Source organism: Schistocerca piceifrons, chromosome 1 (genome assembly GCF_021461385.2).
Source record: "Schistocerca piceifrons isolate TAMUIC-IGC-003096 chromosome 1, iqSchPice1.1, whole genome shotgun sequence".
Lineage (NCBI taxonomy): Eukaryota > Metazoa > Arthropoda > Insecta > Orthoptera > Acrididae > Schistocerca > Schistocerca piceifrons.
The window spans coordinates 649,714,386-649,733,314 of NC_060138.1; the positions used below are offsets into that span (position 1 = coordinate 649,714,386).

The 18,929-nt window shown below is 49.4% G+C and overlaps 1 protein-coding gene across 1 annotated transcript in view; it reads left to right on the forward strand.

Moving 5' to 3' along the window:
* LOC124760964 (cadherin-89D) overlaps positions 1-18,929 on the forward strand; it is a 192,138-nt gene that overhangs the window by 164,545 nt on the left and 8,664 nt on the right. The window contains exons 22-25 of the mRNA XM_047249109.1: positions 2,050-2,133; positions 2,247-2,315; positions 13,351-13,581; positions 17,138-17,491. Of these exons, the coding sequence (XP_047105065.1) occupies positions 2,050-2,133; positions 2,247-2,315; positions 13,351-13,581; positions 17,138-17,491 (738 nt within the window). The remainder of the gene's footprint in view (positions 1-2,049; positions 2,134-2,246; positions 2,316-13,350; positions 13,582-17,137; positions 17,492-18,929) is intronic.

Below are 18,929 nucleotides of genomic sequence, written 5' to 3' on the forward strand. Positions count from 1 at the left end.
GGACTGATGACTTCAGATGTTAAGTCCCATAGTGCTCAGAGCAATTTGAACCAAGCCCCGGCAAAGACCGCGGTGCAACAACGCTGTCTCTGGCCACTCTCATCAGGCGTCGATATGAGGCGGTGCGCGGCTCAGTTGAAGGTTACTGATCGGGGTTGGTTGGGGGAAGAGAGCAAACAGCTAGGTCATCGGTCTCATTGGATTAGCGAAGGACGGGGAAGGAATTCGGCCGTGCCCTTTCAAAGGAACCATCCCGGTATTTGCCTGGAGCGATTTAGGGAAATCACGGAAAACCTAAATCAGGATGGCCGGACGCAGGATTGAACCGTCGTCCTCCCGAATGCGAGTCCAGTGTGCTAACCACTGAATGTTACTGAATCGTAATACAAGAGAAGGCAATGGAGAAGGTGGCGCAGTGGTTAGCACACTGGACTCGCATTCAGGAGGACGACGGTTCAATCCCGTCTCCGGCCATCCTGATTTAGTTTTTCCGTGATTTCCCTAAATCGTTTCAGGCAACTGCCGGGATGGTTCCTTTGAAAGGGCACGGCCGATTTCCTTCCCAATCCTTCCCTAACCCGAGCTTGCGCTCCGTCTCTAATGACCTCGTTGTCGACGGTACGTTAAACACTAACCACCACCACCACCGCAATGGAGAGCGCAACAACAGACCACGACTGTTTTTTTTTCCTTTAGTTTGGTGACACTGTAAAATAACGTACACATAAAGTTACAGATTTTGGCAAGATTGAGCGGAATGTCTAATGGACAGTCGATGAAGGAAAAGACACAGAGTGTGGCCTGAATTAGAGACAGAGAGAGAGAGAGAGAGTGAGAGAGAGAGAGAGAGAGAGAGAGAGAGAGAGCGAGAGCTATTGTAAGAGGAAACATTAGTCTACCTAAGTTATCATAATTATTTCGATAGTCGTAGATATAATCAGTGCTTTTACTGCTTACTTTAATGTTAACTATGAAGTGGCAAACGTTTATTATTAAGCATACTCAGTTCATATTTGTAATCAGATACTATGGTACTGAGGTATAAGATTATGTACTTCTGTTTACCCAGATTTCTCATATGCTCATTTTTATCTTTTATTTATACTTGTGTATCGTGGGATTTAGGCCTGCTATTGTATCACACAAACCACTACATTTACACTGTAGAGCCGGCCGTGGTGGCCGTGCGGTTCTAGGCGCTTCAGTCTGGAAACGCGGGACTGCTATGGTCTTAGGTTCGAATCCTGCCTCCGGCATGGATGTGTGTAATGTCCTTAGGTTAGTTAGGTTTAAGTAGTTCTAAGTTCTAGGGGACTGATGACCTAAGATGTTAAGTCCCATAGTGCTCAGAGCCATTTGAACCATTTTTTACACAGTAGACATACAGGCCTTTGATGTGCCAAAAGCATCTCTAAATTGTACAACGACTGGTAACATTATAGCTTAACGCTTCTGTTTGTGACAAAGATAGGTTAGTCGAATAAAATGACTCACTGGGTCTCAAAGAATGGACTGCCGACGTTTATTATGAATGTAGGTAAATGTCCAACTTCTGAGGTGTTACGAAACACGCGTTTCCATTGCAGAGTGATCACATCACGGGAGAACTTGGAATGGTATGACAGAAATTGAAAGGAGCCTCTAAGAACTGAATTTAGCGTAAGAGCAGCTGACGGCGAAAGCTGTATTCCAGGTCAGATAGATGGGACAAGGGCTATTGGGAATTATCGCATCTAGTGTAGTCTCAGGTAACGTGATAAGAATCTCTTTTCTGTAAAGCAGGTTTCTCCGAAGCCTTTCTCTTCTATAGCGGTACTGGAGAGCAAGAAGGAGCCACCCACACCGCGTCGGGGTAACGAAGAACGACGCGAGAGTAACCGTAGCATTAGCATCCAATAGTACCTGTTAGTACCCGTTCGCATGTAGAGACTTTCGAATTGCCTTCCAGTGCTTTCAAATTGTTTATTTCAGGAAACAGACATGAGTGTTGTTGTTGTTTTTATGACGGTGCTGCAGTGCGGAGGTTTACTGTTGTTGTGTTGTGCACAGGGCGCTGTACAACGCGACGGGGCTCGACGTGCGAGTGCGCAAGCTGGAGCCGCACATGGGCCGGGACAGCGAGATCGTCTCAGGGTGCGTAGCGCAGCGCTGTGTCCCAGTAGCGACTGCTGGCGCACAATTGTGTTTCTTCCCTTACATTAGAGTGTGCGCGCGCAATGTACATGTAATATTTCTTCTGTTAGCAGGACCGATTTGTACTTGTATGCTGTCGACCCCCATATGAACGCCGTCATTGATATGGACACATTGCAAAAGTAAGTAATTTCTTTGTAATCGTCTCGTAAAGAAAAACCAGAAGTTAGATGCGCAACAGAAATATGTTCCAACGCAAAGAATGGTAAGTGACGTTGTAGCTGACGGCAAGAAAACTGTAGTCCAGCTATAGATAGCTCTATGAAACTTAAATACATATGCTACTTAGCACAGACGTAGAAGGATAAGCAAACAGATGTAAAAAAATATACAGAGTGGAGAAAAATTGTATCACGAAATTTTAACCCTGGATAGCTGATGCCAGTAGGAACTCAAATTACTAATTTTGTGTAGGTCAACAACGCACGTTTTTTAAACTTGGTGCCACGCGCTACGATTAGCCGCGGGATTGCCCTGTTGCCGGATGCTCTGGACAACGCATGATCGCGAATGCTTTGCCTGGCGCAGATCTCGATGTATCGAAGGCAGCCCGCACGCTCGATGGTAGCGCGCCAGCCTTCCACTCTGACGGCCTGGGGGCGAATCCGCAGGGGTTCCGACACATCCATTGTATTTCATGAGAAGACGTACAGGGAACAAAACCTTCAACAGCTGTTAGTTAGCGTACAGAAGATCTTTTGTAAATTGTGTCGGCCCTGAAAAGGGCCTTTTCTGTAGCTTTTCTGTCGCTAGGACTTTGTTTACTTAAAGCAGGTGCCGGAACTGGCGAACCTCTGACGCGACACAAGCTTGGTAACGTTGAACAAAGTTTTGCCGAAGTCTTTCAGATATTCCTGGTATTGCCCTGACGTGATTCGTGGCATGTTGTATGCGATCCATTAATTCCTCTTCGTTTCAAGATGGTTCGCGTCCGGGTGGGTGAACTAGTACCTTGAAGAATCCCCACAGGAAGAAAACTAGTGGCGTGAGCCTAGTGGTGAGCCTATGTTCATAGTCCGCCCAGGATTTAAAACTTGGATAGGGCGGAAACTAAATGGATGCTGGCCGTCATCCCTCAGAACCTCCCAGACTAACAATTGAGTGACCCCCACGTTCTGTCTAACCTCTCGAAGAGTTCATTTAAGCATCCGTGCACAGCACGACTGTTATGTGCGGGCGTCACATCATGCTGCAACCACATGCTTAGCCGTATGTGCAGCGGAACATCTTCGAGCAGCTCGGGTAGAGTTTCATGCAAAAAGTGAAGGTAATTTTCCCCGCTAAGTCGAGGAGTTAGACGGACTGGACCAATTAGATTGTCAGTCACAATGGTAGCCCAAATGTTGAGCGAAAATCGTCCCTGGTGTCCGTGGACGAACGTGACGTGAGGATTTCCCCTTGCCCAGCAATGAACGTTTCGAGTGTTGTAAAGGCCGTTTCGATGGAAGGTGCACTCGTCGGTAAACAACACAATGGCAGGGAAGCCGGGTTCTCGTGCAAAACTTCGCGTAAATCACCGGCAAAACCCTATCCTGTGTTCAAAGTCCGCCCAGGATTTAAAACTTGGGTAGGGTTGAAACTAAATGGATGCTGGCCATTATCCCGCAAAACCTCCCAGAATAACCATTGTGTGACCCCCAAGTCGTGTCTAACCACTCCAGTACTTTTCGTAGGTGCTTCCTCGAAGCGCTCGAGAACAGTCTCTTCAAATGCAGCATCCCGTCGTGTTCGAGGTCTTCCAGCATCACTAACGAGCCTGTTTCGCCAAGTCACCGGTGAATTGCTGTGAACGTTTGCGGGTGTGGGTGGCGTCTTGCTGGGTACCGTTCCTCATAAAAACGTCGAGCTTCATGCGCATTACCGTCAGCTAGTCCAAATCTCGTTGTTCTTGAAACGAATACTGTGCCGCCATGCTTACTTTATGACTAAATCGCAGCTTAGGTGGAATGCCTCTAACGTGAGGTGGAGACAAAAGCAAGACATATTCGACACGTGTGCATATCACGTTGGGGCAGTGACTGGGTGAGGGACGTTTGTATGTGTGAACCGGCAATCATAGCGCTGCCCGTCAACAGGCGAACGGCAACAGGGCAATCCCACGACCAATCGGAGCGCGTGGCGCCAAGGTTCCGTAGTTTAAAAGTGGTGCTTTGTGGACCTACACAACTTTAGTAATTTTGGTTCCTGCTGGCATCACCTATCCAGGGTTAAAATTTCGTGACACAATTTCCCGCACCCTGTATAACATGCAGAAATCGAAGTGGTTAGTTGGTTGGCTGGATGTAAAGAGACTTTAAAGCGAGGGCATCAGTCCAGGAATGGAAATAATTGCGTATCAGTTATTTAATGTAAGGCTATCAAGAATTTTGAGCTGACAGAAACATAAATTGGACACTAACAACTGTTTACAGAAATTCTGGTGGTGCATACTAACAGTTTAACACTATGAAACAAGTTTCCGCTATTTTTAGCATGGATGTTCTACGCAGAACTCCGTTCATTTCAACTTTTCATTTTTCTTCTCCCATAAATGTCTCTGCATATTACAGGCTGCCATTAGTAGGTTATTAATGTATTTTGCTGCGTAAATACTATGTCAAAGGGTATAAATTTTGGAAAATTATATTAAACTTGGACCTAAAACTTATTTTAGAACTTGAACTGCACACTCGCATCTCAAAGTTTTAGGAAACCCAACGTACGTAACAGGAACATCGGACTTGTAGAAATGCAGCGTCACAAACTGTTGGACTGAAGATTTGTGGACGCAAGTTTTAGTGGAGAACATTGACATTCTCAAAACAACATTCCGTGCCTTCATGTTCGCCGTTGCCGCGTGGAGTTGCCGCGCGTTTTAGGGCTCCATGTCACGGACTGCGCGGCCCCTCCCCGCCGGAGGTTCGAGTCCTCCCTCGGCATGGATGTGTGAGTTGTTCGTAGTATAAGTTAGTTTAAGTAGTGTGTAAGTCTAGGGATCGATGACCTCAGCTGTTTGGTCCCTTAGGAATTCACACACATTTGTTATCCGTCCAGCACCGTTAACTGGATAATATCCGGTACTGACTGTGCCAGCAAAACAATGGCATACGCTGGAAATCAGTTCAGAAATCTTACATACATGGAACACACGTCATTTGGTGAGCACCCACTCCGAATAACTGTGGGAGAAAAGACGCTCGCAGTTAGGTGTCTCCACACCGCTAACACTGATTTGAACCACCGATATGTCCTGCTACCCGTCATTTCGTTATGATTATATGTTGACGGCGCTTAGTATTCACCCGGTTAACAAATGGTTCAAATGGCTCTAAGCAGTATGGGACTTAACATCTGAGGTCATCAGTCCCCTAGACTTAGAACTACTTAACCCTAACTAACCTAAGGACATCACAAACATCCATGCACGAGGCAGGATTCGAACCTGCGACCGTAACGGTCACGCGGTAAACAGCTCTGGTTCATTTATCACTCTGTTTCCCTTCACTAGAATATTTTAATTTCGCATAATCTTGATTCCTTCAGATAGATTCTTCTCCGAACTACGCCGTCAGCCAGGTTTCTGTGGAGTGTCGAGGTGGTTAGCGTCTGAAATAGGAATATCACTTACCGCTTCCCTATATGTGTCAGCTATGTAGGCCTTCCAACTCAAATATCCCACTATATGCTTTCGAAGTGTACCTGCGAGAACAAAGCAATACATGTTCAGGGTACTAAACCCGTCATCCCCCACCTGAGCGAACCTCCAAAGGGTGATTGTCAGCCACCTGGCGTGCGCGTATGTACCACGCATGAACACACACACACACACACACACACACACACACACACACACACCGAGGGCTGGAGTTTCCCCTTCGCCACGCGCCACATCAGTACGCCACTCGCCACGCCAGCCGCTGCATGGGAGGTCTGTTGCTCCTCACAAGGGAACCTCCCCATCGCACCCCCCTCAGATTTAGTAATAAATTGACACAGTGGATAGACCATGAAAAACTGAACACAGATCAATCGAGAAAACAGGAAGAAGTTGTGTGGAACTATGAAAAAATAAGCAAAATATACAAACTGAGTAGTCCATGTGCAAGATATGCAACATTAGGGACAATGTAAGCCGAGGAGCGCCGTAGGCACAGTCGGCTCGCAGCCGTGCTAGCGTGCGGAGCTGCTCCGCGCGCCGTCCGACGCTCCGCTCTCGGCGATGTTTACTTTCGCGTCGCGGTGTTTGAGTCTATCGAGTCCAGTACTAACGTACACCATGGCGCACTCGTACCGCCGTGCAACGATCAAAGTAACGTTTCAGGCCGAACATCCACGACCCAGAGCTTTCGAAGTCGAACAGTTCATACGTGAGGATCTACGTTTGAACCCCCAGGTCGTAATCGGCATACATTTTTCCATCACTGGAAGTGTTGTCTACATCAAGACGTCGACGGAGGTAATTTGCAATGACATAATTCACCGTCATGCCACTGGACTGAAATCTAAACACTCTGATGGACATATGGGTGCTGTGACAGTCGCACATGCTGGATTCGGTCTCCGGACATTGCGGGTGTTTGAGCTCCCGTTCGAGGTGCCTCAGGATGTGGTCATTGCCGCTTTCCAACCATATGGCACCGTCTTGGGTCACGTCGCGGAGAAGTGGCAAACATTTACGACCTACCCCGTATTAAATGGCGTCCGGCAAATAAAAATTGAGCTGACGAAACATGTCCCATCGTACCTGCTGATTGGCGGTGTGAGGGCCATCGTCATGTATGATGGACAGCCACGAACGTGCGCAGGATGTGGCCAGGAAGGACATGTACGTTCCGAATGCTTACACCGCCGTTTAATACAGACGCCGTTACGTGAAGAGACCCAGGCTTCGACGGTCACGTCCTTACCCATCACCTACGCCAAGGTTGCACAGGACCCCGTCGTACCAATCTCGATTGCGCCAGCAGCATCGTCAACGCCACCCGCCGCAGCACAACGCGCCGAGGACACAAGCACGGCGTCACCTCCAGTGCTCGCTTCAGGACCGTCCGGTTTGCAGACCGAAACCGATGTTCCTGTTGGAACCATGGACGTCGACCTCGGTGTCGTGCCGACGTCTGCCTTTGTCCAGACGGGTTCGGCGTCAGACGATGGGCGACCACATTCTGATTCAGAAGGCCACATCAGAAAACAGCGGTCGCCTCGCAAACACAGGAAACGACGACGAACGCCTTCCGATGACGCCCTTTCTCAGACGGCCCCACGAGATGTCGACCTGATGTCTGACGGTGATCTCTCACATTGCGTCCAGTCACGCGATGTGGCAGCAACAGGCGCCCCTCCTGTGACGCCTACTCTCCCAGCCAGGGACGTGTCCTCGCCGTTGTCAACGAATGATGACGGCGGTCCCCCTGCCATTCATGTTGCGGAATCCACAACACCCGTTCCGGAAGTACGTGACCGTCACATGTCCACGTCGTCAGCTTCCTGGGCCGATGACGTTGAAGAAGAAGCGGAAGAGACTGCCAGCGTGTCTGCACAGGAGTCCACCTCGGCGACACTGGGGCTGGCGCCCAGCCAGTAATTATCACCACTGCGGGACCACCGGCGGGTCTCCACCTGCCGGCTACTTCTACCGCACGTTCTGCAAATACTGAGGATGGCCGCACACAGCAATATCGTATCGCCACGATGAATCTTGCCACCATTCGTGCCCCCCATAAACTGGCCATGTTCAGAGACACTATTTACTCTGCGGATGTGGATATAGCACTCTTACAAGAGGTGTTTGTGGCTGACTTCCTAGTTCCCACCGGATACAACGCCCATGTTTCCCCCGCATCCGATACCGGTAGCGGCGTCGCCATCCTGCTACGCGACGGACTCCCTGCAGAGGACGTCATCTACCTCCACACTGCGCGAGGTATGGCCCTCACACTGTTCGGCGTGCGTATTATTAATATCTACGCTCCGTCCGGCACTGGCCGCCGTCATGACCGACAAACTTTCTTTGCCGAAAGCGTCACACCCCTCTTCACCGGTCCGCAGGACGATTTGGTACTCGGTGGGGATTTTAACTCGACACAAGAGCCCGCGGACCAACTCCCGCGACATTCCCCTTGTGCATCTCTCTCAGTGGTCATCGACCGTCTCCGACTTGTTGACACATGGAAGAAGCTCCACGGAATTCAACCGGGCTATACATCCTACACCTCTCACTCGTCAAGCCGCATAGATCGCATCTACGTTACCCGCTCCCTTGCTGATGGCACACGTCATGCGGAAGTCTGGCCCTTGGCCTTTTCAGACCATGATGCGTACCTCTGTGACGTCACTCTCGCCCGACAGCAAGTGTGCCATAGTCGTGGTCTGTGGAAACTCAATGTCGCTCACCCGACCTCCTCAGACTGTCGCCGTATGGTCGAAGAAGCGTGGGCACGCTGCCACCATCGTCGAGAAGCCTATGACTCCACCTTATCATGGTGGCTCTCCTGTGCAAAGCCGACCCTCAGGAAGACTCTGATGAGTTTTGGGAAGGAATTAAAGGCGTGGAAAACTAATACCCTGCACTTCTACTACACCATTCTACGTGACTGTACGACGATGCCTTTCTCGCCAGCCCGGCAGTCGATGGTCCATCGCACGAAGGCGCAGTTCTCCTTGATCATGCGGCGTAACTTGGAAGGCACTGTAGTCCGTTCTCGAGCTTCTAATCGAATCCCTCAAGAACGTCCGTCGTTGTACCACCTCCTTCAGGAAAGACAACGACGACGACGAGCTCTGATCCAAGTCCTCACTGATGTGGAAGGGCGCCGGCACGACACCCAACAAAGCATCGGTCGTGCTCTCCATGCCCATTTTGCCGGGCTATACGCAGCCGTACCGCATTCTGCAGCGCTGATCACAGAAGTCGCTCAGCTTACTACGAACATTCTTCCGGAGGATGCAGTGCATGACCTCCAAGACGACGTAACCACAGATGAAGTGGTAGATGCTATCAAGGCGGGTTCCGATAACAGATCTCCTGGACCTGACGGTATACCCATCGAATTTTATAAAAGTTTTCACTATTTGTTGGCTTCCACGTGGACGGCAATCGCACAAGAGCTGATGTCACCGATGACAGTGGTCCCGAGCACCTTTCTAGAAGCAATTATTATCCCCGTACATAAACCGCGCGGGTTATCGAGGGTCCAGGACTATCGACCAATTACTTTGCTCAACAGCGACATGAAAATAATCACACGGCTACTGGCATCGCGACTCAAGAAGGTCGCACGTTACGTCACCTCCTGCGACCAGACTTCCCTAGGAGGCGACAACAACATCCGTACGGCCCTTTGCCGTTACAGAGACATGATAGCATTAGCGCATCATCAGCGTCTCCCTGGCGCCTTGGCTTCACTGGACTTTAGCCAGGCTTTCGACCGTGTTGACCACTTCTATTTACGGACAGTTCTTCAGCATATGGGTTTTCTTGGCGGTATTGTAACAGTGGTTATGCGCCTGTTGAGTAGTGCAACCTCTAAAATCATGTACAATGGTCGTCTTACACCGTCCCTGGTCATCGCACGATCTGTACGACAAGGATGCCCTCTTTCCACGATTTTGTATGCTTTCGCCTTGGAACCCCTGCTCCAGGGCATGCGCCAACGTTTGGAAGGCATGGCTGTGCAAGGCCACCTTTTTTGTTGTACAGCCTACGCAGACGACATGGTACTATATCTGCGCAGTGAAGATGAAGTACGAGCAGCACTGACATGGGTGGCGACTTACGGCGAAGCGTCGGGGAGCTGCCTCAACGTGTCAAAATCCAAGGTCCTGCTCATTGGTCAGGGCTTGCCGGAGAGATGCGCTGCCCCCCTTAGTGTCGCCACCACCATACGGTGTCTTGGACTTGATTTCACAGCAGACCTGCGCCGCTCAGCGACTATCAATGGTAGACGTTTGCTACAGACAATCAGAGCAAATCTCGCAGATCACCGGCTACGAGCTCTCGACGTTATCCAACGCGCGCACTACGTGAACATGTATCATGCTTCCCGTATACCACACGTGGCTCAAGTGCTACCAGTCCCAAATCTCCTGGCGCGACGACTGTTGATGGCTTTCGGCTCCTTCGTCAGCTCGGGGATGTTATTCAAAGTGCAGTATGAATCCCTTGCACTGCCACGAGATCGTGGCGGGGTGGGACTCATCCACGTGCCGACTCGTGTCAAGGCACTATACGTCAGCTCCCAACTAAAACTTTGGCATCGTTGCCCGCAGAGCCTTACTAGCCTCCTGCTTCACAACTTTGCACCGGCCTCCTTGTCCGCCCCAGTACTGGTATCGACCATTCCAACCCCCTTTTATTACATCCAACGATTTTTCCTGGAGTTCAGTTATATCTACCGGTCCTTACCACTTACACGTTTGTACCTCACGAAAACAGTCTCCAGATTGTTACAACAGTGCCACCCGTCCAACCCCATCGAACGTAAGTATCCACAGTACGTGTGGCGACACATATGGAAGGCGATCCATGCGCGTTTTCTCGAATCAGACGTTCAATCAGCGTGGTACATCACCGTGAATGGCAAACAATTTAACCGAGATCGTCTGCACCGCATCCATCTCGCCGATTCATCCCTCTGCACCCACTGTGGCGTGGATGACACGGATGTCCACCGGTTCCACTGTGGCACAGCGCTAGACGTCTGGACACTTGTGCGGCGAATTTTGGCGTTTCTTACTCGCCAGTCACCGGCTCAGATCGACGTCCACATGCTTTTGTACCCCGATAAGACTTTCTACCCCTCCGCCAAAACTAACTCTGTGAATTGGATCTGTGGCCACACGATCCGCTACCTTTTTACTTCTGGCGACAAGTCTACGCTAGGATATTGGACTTATCTCAACGAACGACACTGCGTCCTGATACGCAACCCCCGCTATAAACAATATTTTTCCAATTTCTTACGGAGCACTTTCGATGACCCACCTAGTAGCTGGAACGTCCAAGCCCTGAGAAGCTGAAATTTGTATAAAACGAACCGAACTGAATAGATCTGCTACCCAGAACCCACGCCTACGCCATGAGAAGACACGTTTGGACGAGCTGGCATGCTGTAGGCGGATACACTTCAGGAGCTCCTGTAAGAACTGGACTTTAACTACAAGTCGCACAACGACTTAAAAAGCTTTTCCTTATTTCTTCCTCATAGTTTGTTCTTAAAGGAAAAAGAAATTTGATTTTGGCTTTGAGAAACATTTTTTTGTTCCAAAAGATTGCTTCTTCGCCAACAAGACGAAGGAGACTCATTTTTGTTTACTGGAAGGAGAAACTAGTATAATCGGAGTCTTTGTTTTCTTTTGAAAAAAAAAACTTTTCCTTATTTATTCCTCACAATTTGCTCTTAAAGGAAAAAGAAATTTGAGTTTGGCTTTGAAAAAAAAATTTTTTTTTTGTTCCAAAAGATTGTTGCTTCGCCAAAAAAAAAAAAAATAGTCCCGTGGTTAGAGTGAGCGACTGCGGAACGAGAGGCCTTTGGTTCGAGTCCTCCCTCAAGCGAAAATTTTACTTTCTTTATTTTTGCAAAGTTACGATCCGACCGTTCATTCATTGACGTCTCTGTTCACTGTAATAAGTTTAGTGTCTGTGTTTTGCGACCGCACCGCAAAACCGTGCGATTAGTAGACGAAAGGACGTGCCTGTCCAATGGGAACCGAAAACATTTGATCGCAAGTTCATAGGTCAACCGATTCCTCCACAGGAAAACACGTCTGATATATTCTATACAACACTGGTGACGGCATGTGCGTCACATGACAGGAATATGTTGTCGACCCACCTAACTTGCACACTAGGCGAATGGGTAAAAAGATTCTTCTACCTTGCCCGATTTAGGTTTTCTTGTGGATGTGATAATCACTCCCAAAATAGTGATGAAAACACAAGAGTTTGTCACATAAACTGCAACAAATGAATGCAACAGTTTCACAGTCGCACAGTTTTCCCTGTGCTCTGTCAAAAGATATGTTTTTTACTTTTTCAAATGTTTCCGTGTGTAGACCGTAAAATTGTGCATATGTCCAAGCAAATCTGAACATGCCCTGGAATTTTGGAGAGCGAAGTTGATTATGTGTGAGAGTCTGAACTTTGATAATTGTCTGAAAATAAGAAATTAAACTTTTCTCTCGAGAGAAGATTTGAACTGAGGACCTCTCGTTCCGCAGCTGCTCACGCTAACCACTGGACCACGGCGCTCGTAGGCTGGCACTCTCCTTGATGTTGCCTACGTTGCGCATGGACTACTCAGTTTGTATATTTTGCTTATTTTTTCATAGTTCCACACAACATCTTCCTGTTTTCTCGATTGATCTGTGTTCAGTTCTTCATGGCCTATCCCTGTGCCACCTTATAACTAAATCTGAGGGGGTTGCGATGGGGAGGTTCCCTTGTCAGTGCCCAGACTGGAGTCACGACACGTGGCGCCACGACCACCCTAAAGTTAGGAGCTACGTAGGGATCTCCTTTCTTTCTTTCTTTCTTTCGCTTACGCCATAGTCCCGCAGATATCGCAGGTTCGGCGTGGTTACAACGGATTTGGCAACGTTAGTTTTAGGGATGGCCGGATGCCCTTCCTGCCACCATCCTGTATCCCCCAGGACGAAATCAGTGTACCCCAACTGTTTGCGTCTAGTGTAAATCGTGAAATAGTGCGGACGTGTTTCAAATGTCTGCGACGCGTGTAACTGAGGGGGAACGTGGGGACCAGCCCGGTATTCACCTAGTGGGATGTGGAAAACCGCCTAAAAACCACATCAAGGCTGGCCGGAGCACCGGCCCTCGTCGTTAATCCACCGGGCGGATTCCATCCGGGGGCCGGCGCGCTTACCCGAGTCCAGGAAGCAGCGCGTTAGCACTCTCGGCTACCCTGGCTGGTTCATTACGTAGGATTCCTGCCACCTACTTACACAATCTATATGTATTTTTTTCAGACAGATTGTTTTACAGCCCGCTGTTTAGTGGGCTTGTTTGAGTGGGACAGAGACGAAACTGTGAACTAGCTTTGTACCCACGTAGGTAAATGGTGCTAACTTTTACTAATTCCTCGGACAGGTGTGTATTGATTTCCATGTACTGATAGTCTCTCCAAGTGGCGGCCAGGTTTGTACGTGTCGCGGTGTTGGCAGCGTGCTGACGGCGCGCCAGGCGGACGTGCGGCGGCGGCTGGAGCGGTTCCGCGTGCTGCACGTGTCGGCGCCGCCCCCGGCGCCCGCCTCCCGCCCCCCGCCTCCCGCCGCCGCCGGCCGCTGGCTGTCGTCGCTGGAGGCCGTCGTGCTCGCCCTCGGGCTCATCGTCTTCGTCGGCGCCTTCGCCACCGCCGTCTGCATCGGCTGCGCCCGCCGCAAGAACAGGCTCAGGTTCGTAGGCGCAGCTCGTCGTACCTGCGGTCGCTCCATACTCACCAGCTTCCTACGCTAAATGTCCGTGACTTTTGGCTTCCCCTCTCTGCACTTAGTAATTAGAGTCGATGCTGAATCTACAAATGCAGATGATTGTTGTGTGAAATCATGAGTGCGCAGGTGCGGCACTTGAATAACACTGTCGTTTGGATGCCGAATTCACCCCACTGAAGTGTTCGTCCACCCATGAATTTCATCTGAAATTGGCGAGCAGGTTTAGCAACCCTGATTACGCCGGGAAATCCTTAAATAAGGACTAAAACAGTAAAACTTCCGGTATTTAATTACAATACCTTATACCTTCAGGTACCCACAGAAAGTTAATATAAATTTTTATTCGTTTCAGAGGCATCAACTTGATTATTTTTAAAAAAGTAAAAGCTCTTGTAACAAACAATAAATACATTTCGCGTCTTTCCTATCCTGGTGGAAGCCTTTCGAATTGACGCCACTTCAGCGGCTTGCGTGTCAGTTTCGCTGTTTTTTTTCTGTAAATCTTGCAGCTTTTATTTGGCCTCACGAGGATGAATGTAACCCGTTTCAGACTTTTCCACCATAGAAATATCTGGTGTGCTCACTGGACATCGAACCCCGGACCTTCGTGCCATTAGTTAATAACACTAACCCTTAGTCTACGAGGGCAAAAAACTGTTTCAAGTTACAGTACAAGTTATATATTAAACAACGGAACAAATTAGCTATGCTAGTTTAGCCCAGAACCATGCGTGATTTGCATTAGGACAGAAATACATGTATTGGGTTGTCTGGATCTTACCACAATCCCACAGATTTTAGATTTCCTTTCAATCATGTTGTTCCTATCCACAGTGAGATCAGTGTTTCTAGTCCTCGGTCGCTGTGTAGAAGCTATTTTCCGATTTCACCCCTTGGGTAGGTGACTGAATACCATACAGTGTTTGTTGAACGGATGTGAAGGACTTCAGTCTCTCTTTATAGCACCGTTATCTTGTGTCGGATTGTCGCTCGAGCGATTCCAGCCAGGCAGTAGAACTTACCTGTAGGGGTAGGTTTAAGATAGTCATTCATCAGATTGCACCTTTTGCTGAGTCGACCTCAACTTTTCCAGGTTGGCCGCGTTTGCACCAGACGATAGATGCACATTCACCGGCGGAGTAGAATACTGCCACTGCTACTGTTTTTCGCACTTGTGGTTTAGTACTCCAATTTGAGCCAACAGTTTTCTGGAGGATATAATATCTGCCACTCACTTCCATTTTTTACGCTGGGACAGCGCAGCTTATACACTGAAGAGCCAAAGAAACTGGTACACCTGCCTAATGTCGTGTAGGGCCCCCGCTAGCATGCAGAAGTGCCGCAACACGACTCGACTAATATCTGAAGTAGTGCTGGAGGGAACTAACAACATGAATCCTGCAGGGCTGTCCACAAAACCCATAACAGTACGAGGGAGTGGAGACCTCTTCTGAAGAGCACGTTGCAAGGCATCCCCGATATTCTCAATAATGTTCATGTCTGGGGAGTTTGGTGGCCAGAGGAAGTGTTCCTGGAGCCACTCTGTTGCAAGTCTAAACGTGTGGCGTGTCGCCGTGTCCTTCTGGAATTGCCCAAGTCTGTCGGAATGCACAATAGACATGAATGGATGCAGATGATCAGACAGGTTGTTTACGTGTTACCTGTCAGAATCGTATCTAGACGATCAGGGGTCCCATATCATTCCAACTGCACACGCGTCACACCATTACAGAGCCTCCACCAGCTTGAACAGTCCCGTGCTGACATGTAGCGTGCACGGATTCAAGAGGTTGCCTCCACACCGCTACAAGTCCATCCACTCGATAAAATTTGAAACGAGGCTCGTCCGACCAGGCAACATGTTTCCAGTTCTCAACAGTCCAATGTCGGTGTTGACGGGCCCAGACGAGGCGTGAAGCTCTGTGTCGTGCATCAAGTTTACACGAGTGTGCCTTCGGCCCCGAAAGCCCATATCGATGATGTTTCGTTGAATGGTTCGCTCGGTGAAATTTGTTGATGGCCCAGCAATGAAATCTGTAGCAATTTGCAGAATGGTTGCACTTTTGTCATGTTGAGCAATTCTCTTTAGTCGTCGTTGGTCCCGTTCTTGCAGGGTCTTTTTCCGGCCGCAGTGATGTCGGAGATTTGATGTTTCACCAGATTCCTCATGTTCACGGTACAGTCTTGAAATGGTCGTACGGGAAATTACCGACTTCATCGCTATCTCAGAGATGCTCTGTCTCATCCCTCGTGCGCCAACTGTAGCACCACGTTCAAACTCACTTAAATCTTGATCACCCCCACCCCCCATTGTAGCAGCAGTAAACGATCTAACAACTTCAAAAAAATGGCTCTGAGCACTATGGGACTTAACATCTATGGTCATCAGTCCCCTAGAACTTAGAACTACTTAAACCTAACTAACCTAAGGACATCACACAACACCAAGTCATCACGAGGCAGAGAAAATCCCTGACCCTGCCGGGAATCGAACCCGGGAACCCGGGCGTGGGAAGCGAGAACGCTATCGCACGACCACGAGCTGCGGACTCTAACAACTTCGCCAGACACTTGTTGTCTTATATAGGCGTTGCAGAATCAGTGCCTTATTTTGCCTGTTTACATACCTGTGTATTTGAATACGCATGCTTATAGCAGTTTCTTTGGCGCCTTAGTGTATTTCAGGTCCCACTCCAGGGTAACACTGAATAGCTGAGGTAGGTGCAAATTTCCTTTCCAAACCTGGAGCCATCGTAAAATACAGTATATGTTCAGTATATTTCAAACGATATTAAGACTACTTTGAACAAGTTCAGTTCCCTCACAACATGGGCTTTCACATTAACACTACAATAATCGTGTTATTTTGCTTGTCAGGTACCTCGAGGCCTCTCTCTGTCAGCAAGGCTATACGAGTTTACTATATTGTAATGTTTCTGGTATTCTTCTGTTTCCCATTGTTTCGCAACATAGCCGTCCTTATTATCTCTTTGATTGCCTCTTTGCTGTTACATAATATCGTTATACAAAGCAGTTTCCATTGCCATGAAGAGGAGAGTATTAACTTACATGTCTAAACACGTTTTATTCAATATCATTCCGCTGATATCAAACATTGCTGCTCCGTAGAGTCAGAGCTTATTTCCGTAGTTTGCCGTGACTATCATAAACATTTACGGCTTTCGTTTTACAGAAACACCCATTTTACGTCCCTGGCCGATGAGATCAACACTTGTCACTGTCAGTTATCCAAAAAATTGAACTGAGCAAGCATCAGCTCTCTCGTGGGTCTTCTTAAAGCATCGTGTACACTGTGTCGCTGTGTTAGGTGCCATGCTCTTCCATAAATCTCACTCTTGGTTTTCTCGAACTGTTACACGGGTAGTGGAGATGAGAAACTACAGGCGAAGGAAAATCAGTGTCCCACAAATTACTGTGCTCGTTGAGTGTATAGAATGAATGAACACAGTCGCAAGACCGCGTGCAGAGAAAGAAGCGCCCCCTGTTTTCTGTTGTCCAGGCGGCAGGAGGAGCTGGGCAAGGCTCTGACGTCGCCGTTCACGCTGTCGGCGGCACCGTCGGGGCCCGCGTACAACGGCGACACGACGGACACGTACGTGGACATGCACTCGCGCCGCTCCGGCGAAAGCGGGGGCGGCGGGGGCGGGCCGCTGCGGCACCAGCACCACCGCCACCAGCACCACCGCCACCACCGGCACGGGCCGGGCTGCGCCAGGGCGCACCAGGGGCTGCAGGCCAGCCTCGCCTCGCTGCACTCCAGGGACTCCGGCGTGGGCGGCTCCCACAGGCCTGCGGGGGCGGGCGGCCGCTGCATCTGCGGCCACTCCACCAGCCACTCCTCGGACAGCAGCGGGTGAGTCGCTCTCACCGCCGCCACCCGGCAAGTGGCGACCACTGCCAGCTGTCTCTCTCCGATTACGACTGAGGTCGAGCATTTGTTTATGAACGCTAGAAAATCTACGTATATAGTTTTTCAGCTGGATGGAGAAATCGCAACAACTACACTTATGCTCATAAATTAAGGATAATTGCAGAATGTGGTGCCACACAACGTGGCACTACACAAAACTGGCGCTAATAGCATAGGCATATAGGGAACACACACGACACAGATCTGTAAGTCCATGGTATTCGTGGTAAGTTGAGAAAACCGTCCCGAAACACATGTGCTACAAAACGCCACTGTTTCCTGCGCATATACCCCGACATCAATATCGGATGTGATCACCATGCACACGTACACAGGCCGCACAACGGGTTGGCGTACTCTGGTCAGGTGGTCGAGTAGCTGCTGGGGTGTAGCCTCCCATTCCTGCACCAGTGCCTGTCGGAGCTCCTGAAGTTTCGTAGGAGTTTGAAAACGTGCAGTGAGCGATACGTCGACCGAGAGCATCCCAGACGTGCTCGATGGGTTTATGTCTGCAGAACAGGCAGGCCACTCCATTCGCCTGATATCTTCTGTTCCAAGGTACTCCTCCACGATTGCAGCTCGGTGGGGTCGTACGTGATCATCGATCAGGAGGAAGGTGGGACCCACTGCACCCCCGAAAAGGCGGACATACTGGTGCAAAATGACGTCCCGATACACCTGACCTGTTACAGTTCTTCTTCCGAAGACATGCATGGGTGTACGTGCACCAGTCATACTCCTGCCCCACACCATCAACCAACGACCTCCATACCGATCCCTTTCAAGGACATTAAGGGGTTGGTATCTGGTTCCTGGTTCACGCCAGATGAAAACCCGGCGAGAATCACTGTTCACTATACCTGGACTCGTCCGCGAACATAATCTGGGACCTCTGTTCCAATGACCATGTACTGCGTTCTTGACACCAAGCTTTACGGGCTCTCCCGTGACCAGGGGTCAATGGAATGCACCTTGCAGGTCTCCGGCTGAATAAACCATGTCTGTTCAGTCGTCTGTAGACTGTGTGTCTGGAGACAACTGTTCCACTGGCTGCGGTAAGGTCGCTCGCAAGGCTACCTGCAGTACCCCGTGGCCGTCTGCGAGCACTGATGGTGAGATATCGGTCTTATTGTGGTGTTGTACACTGTGGGCGCTCCGTACTGTAGCGCCTGGACACGTTTCCTGTCTGCTGGAATCGTTGCCATAATCTTGAGATCGCACTTTGTGGCACATGGAGGGGCCGTGCTACGACCTGCTGTGTTTGACCAGCCTCCAGTCGCTCTAGTATTCTACCCCTCATAACGTCATCAATATGTGTTCTTTGAGCCATTTTCAACACACAGTCACCATTAGCACGCTTGAATACGTCTGCACACTTACT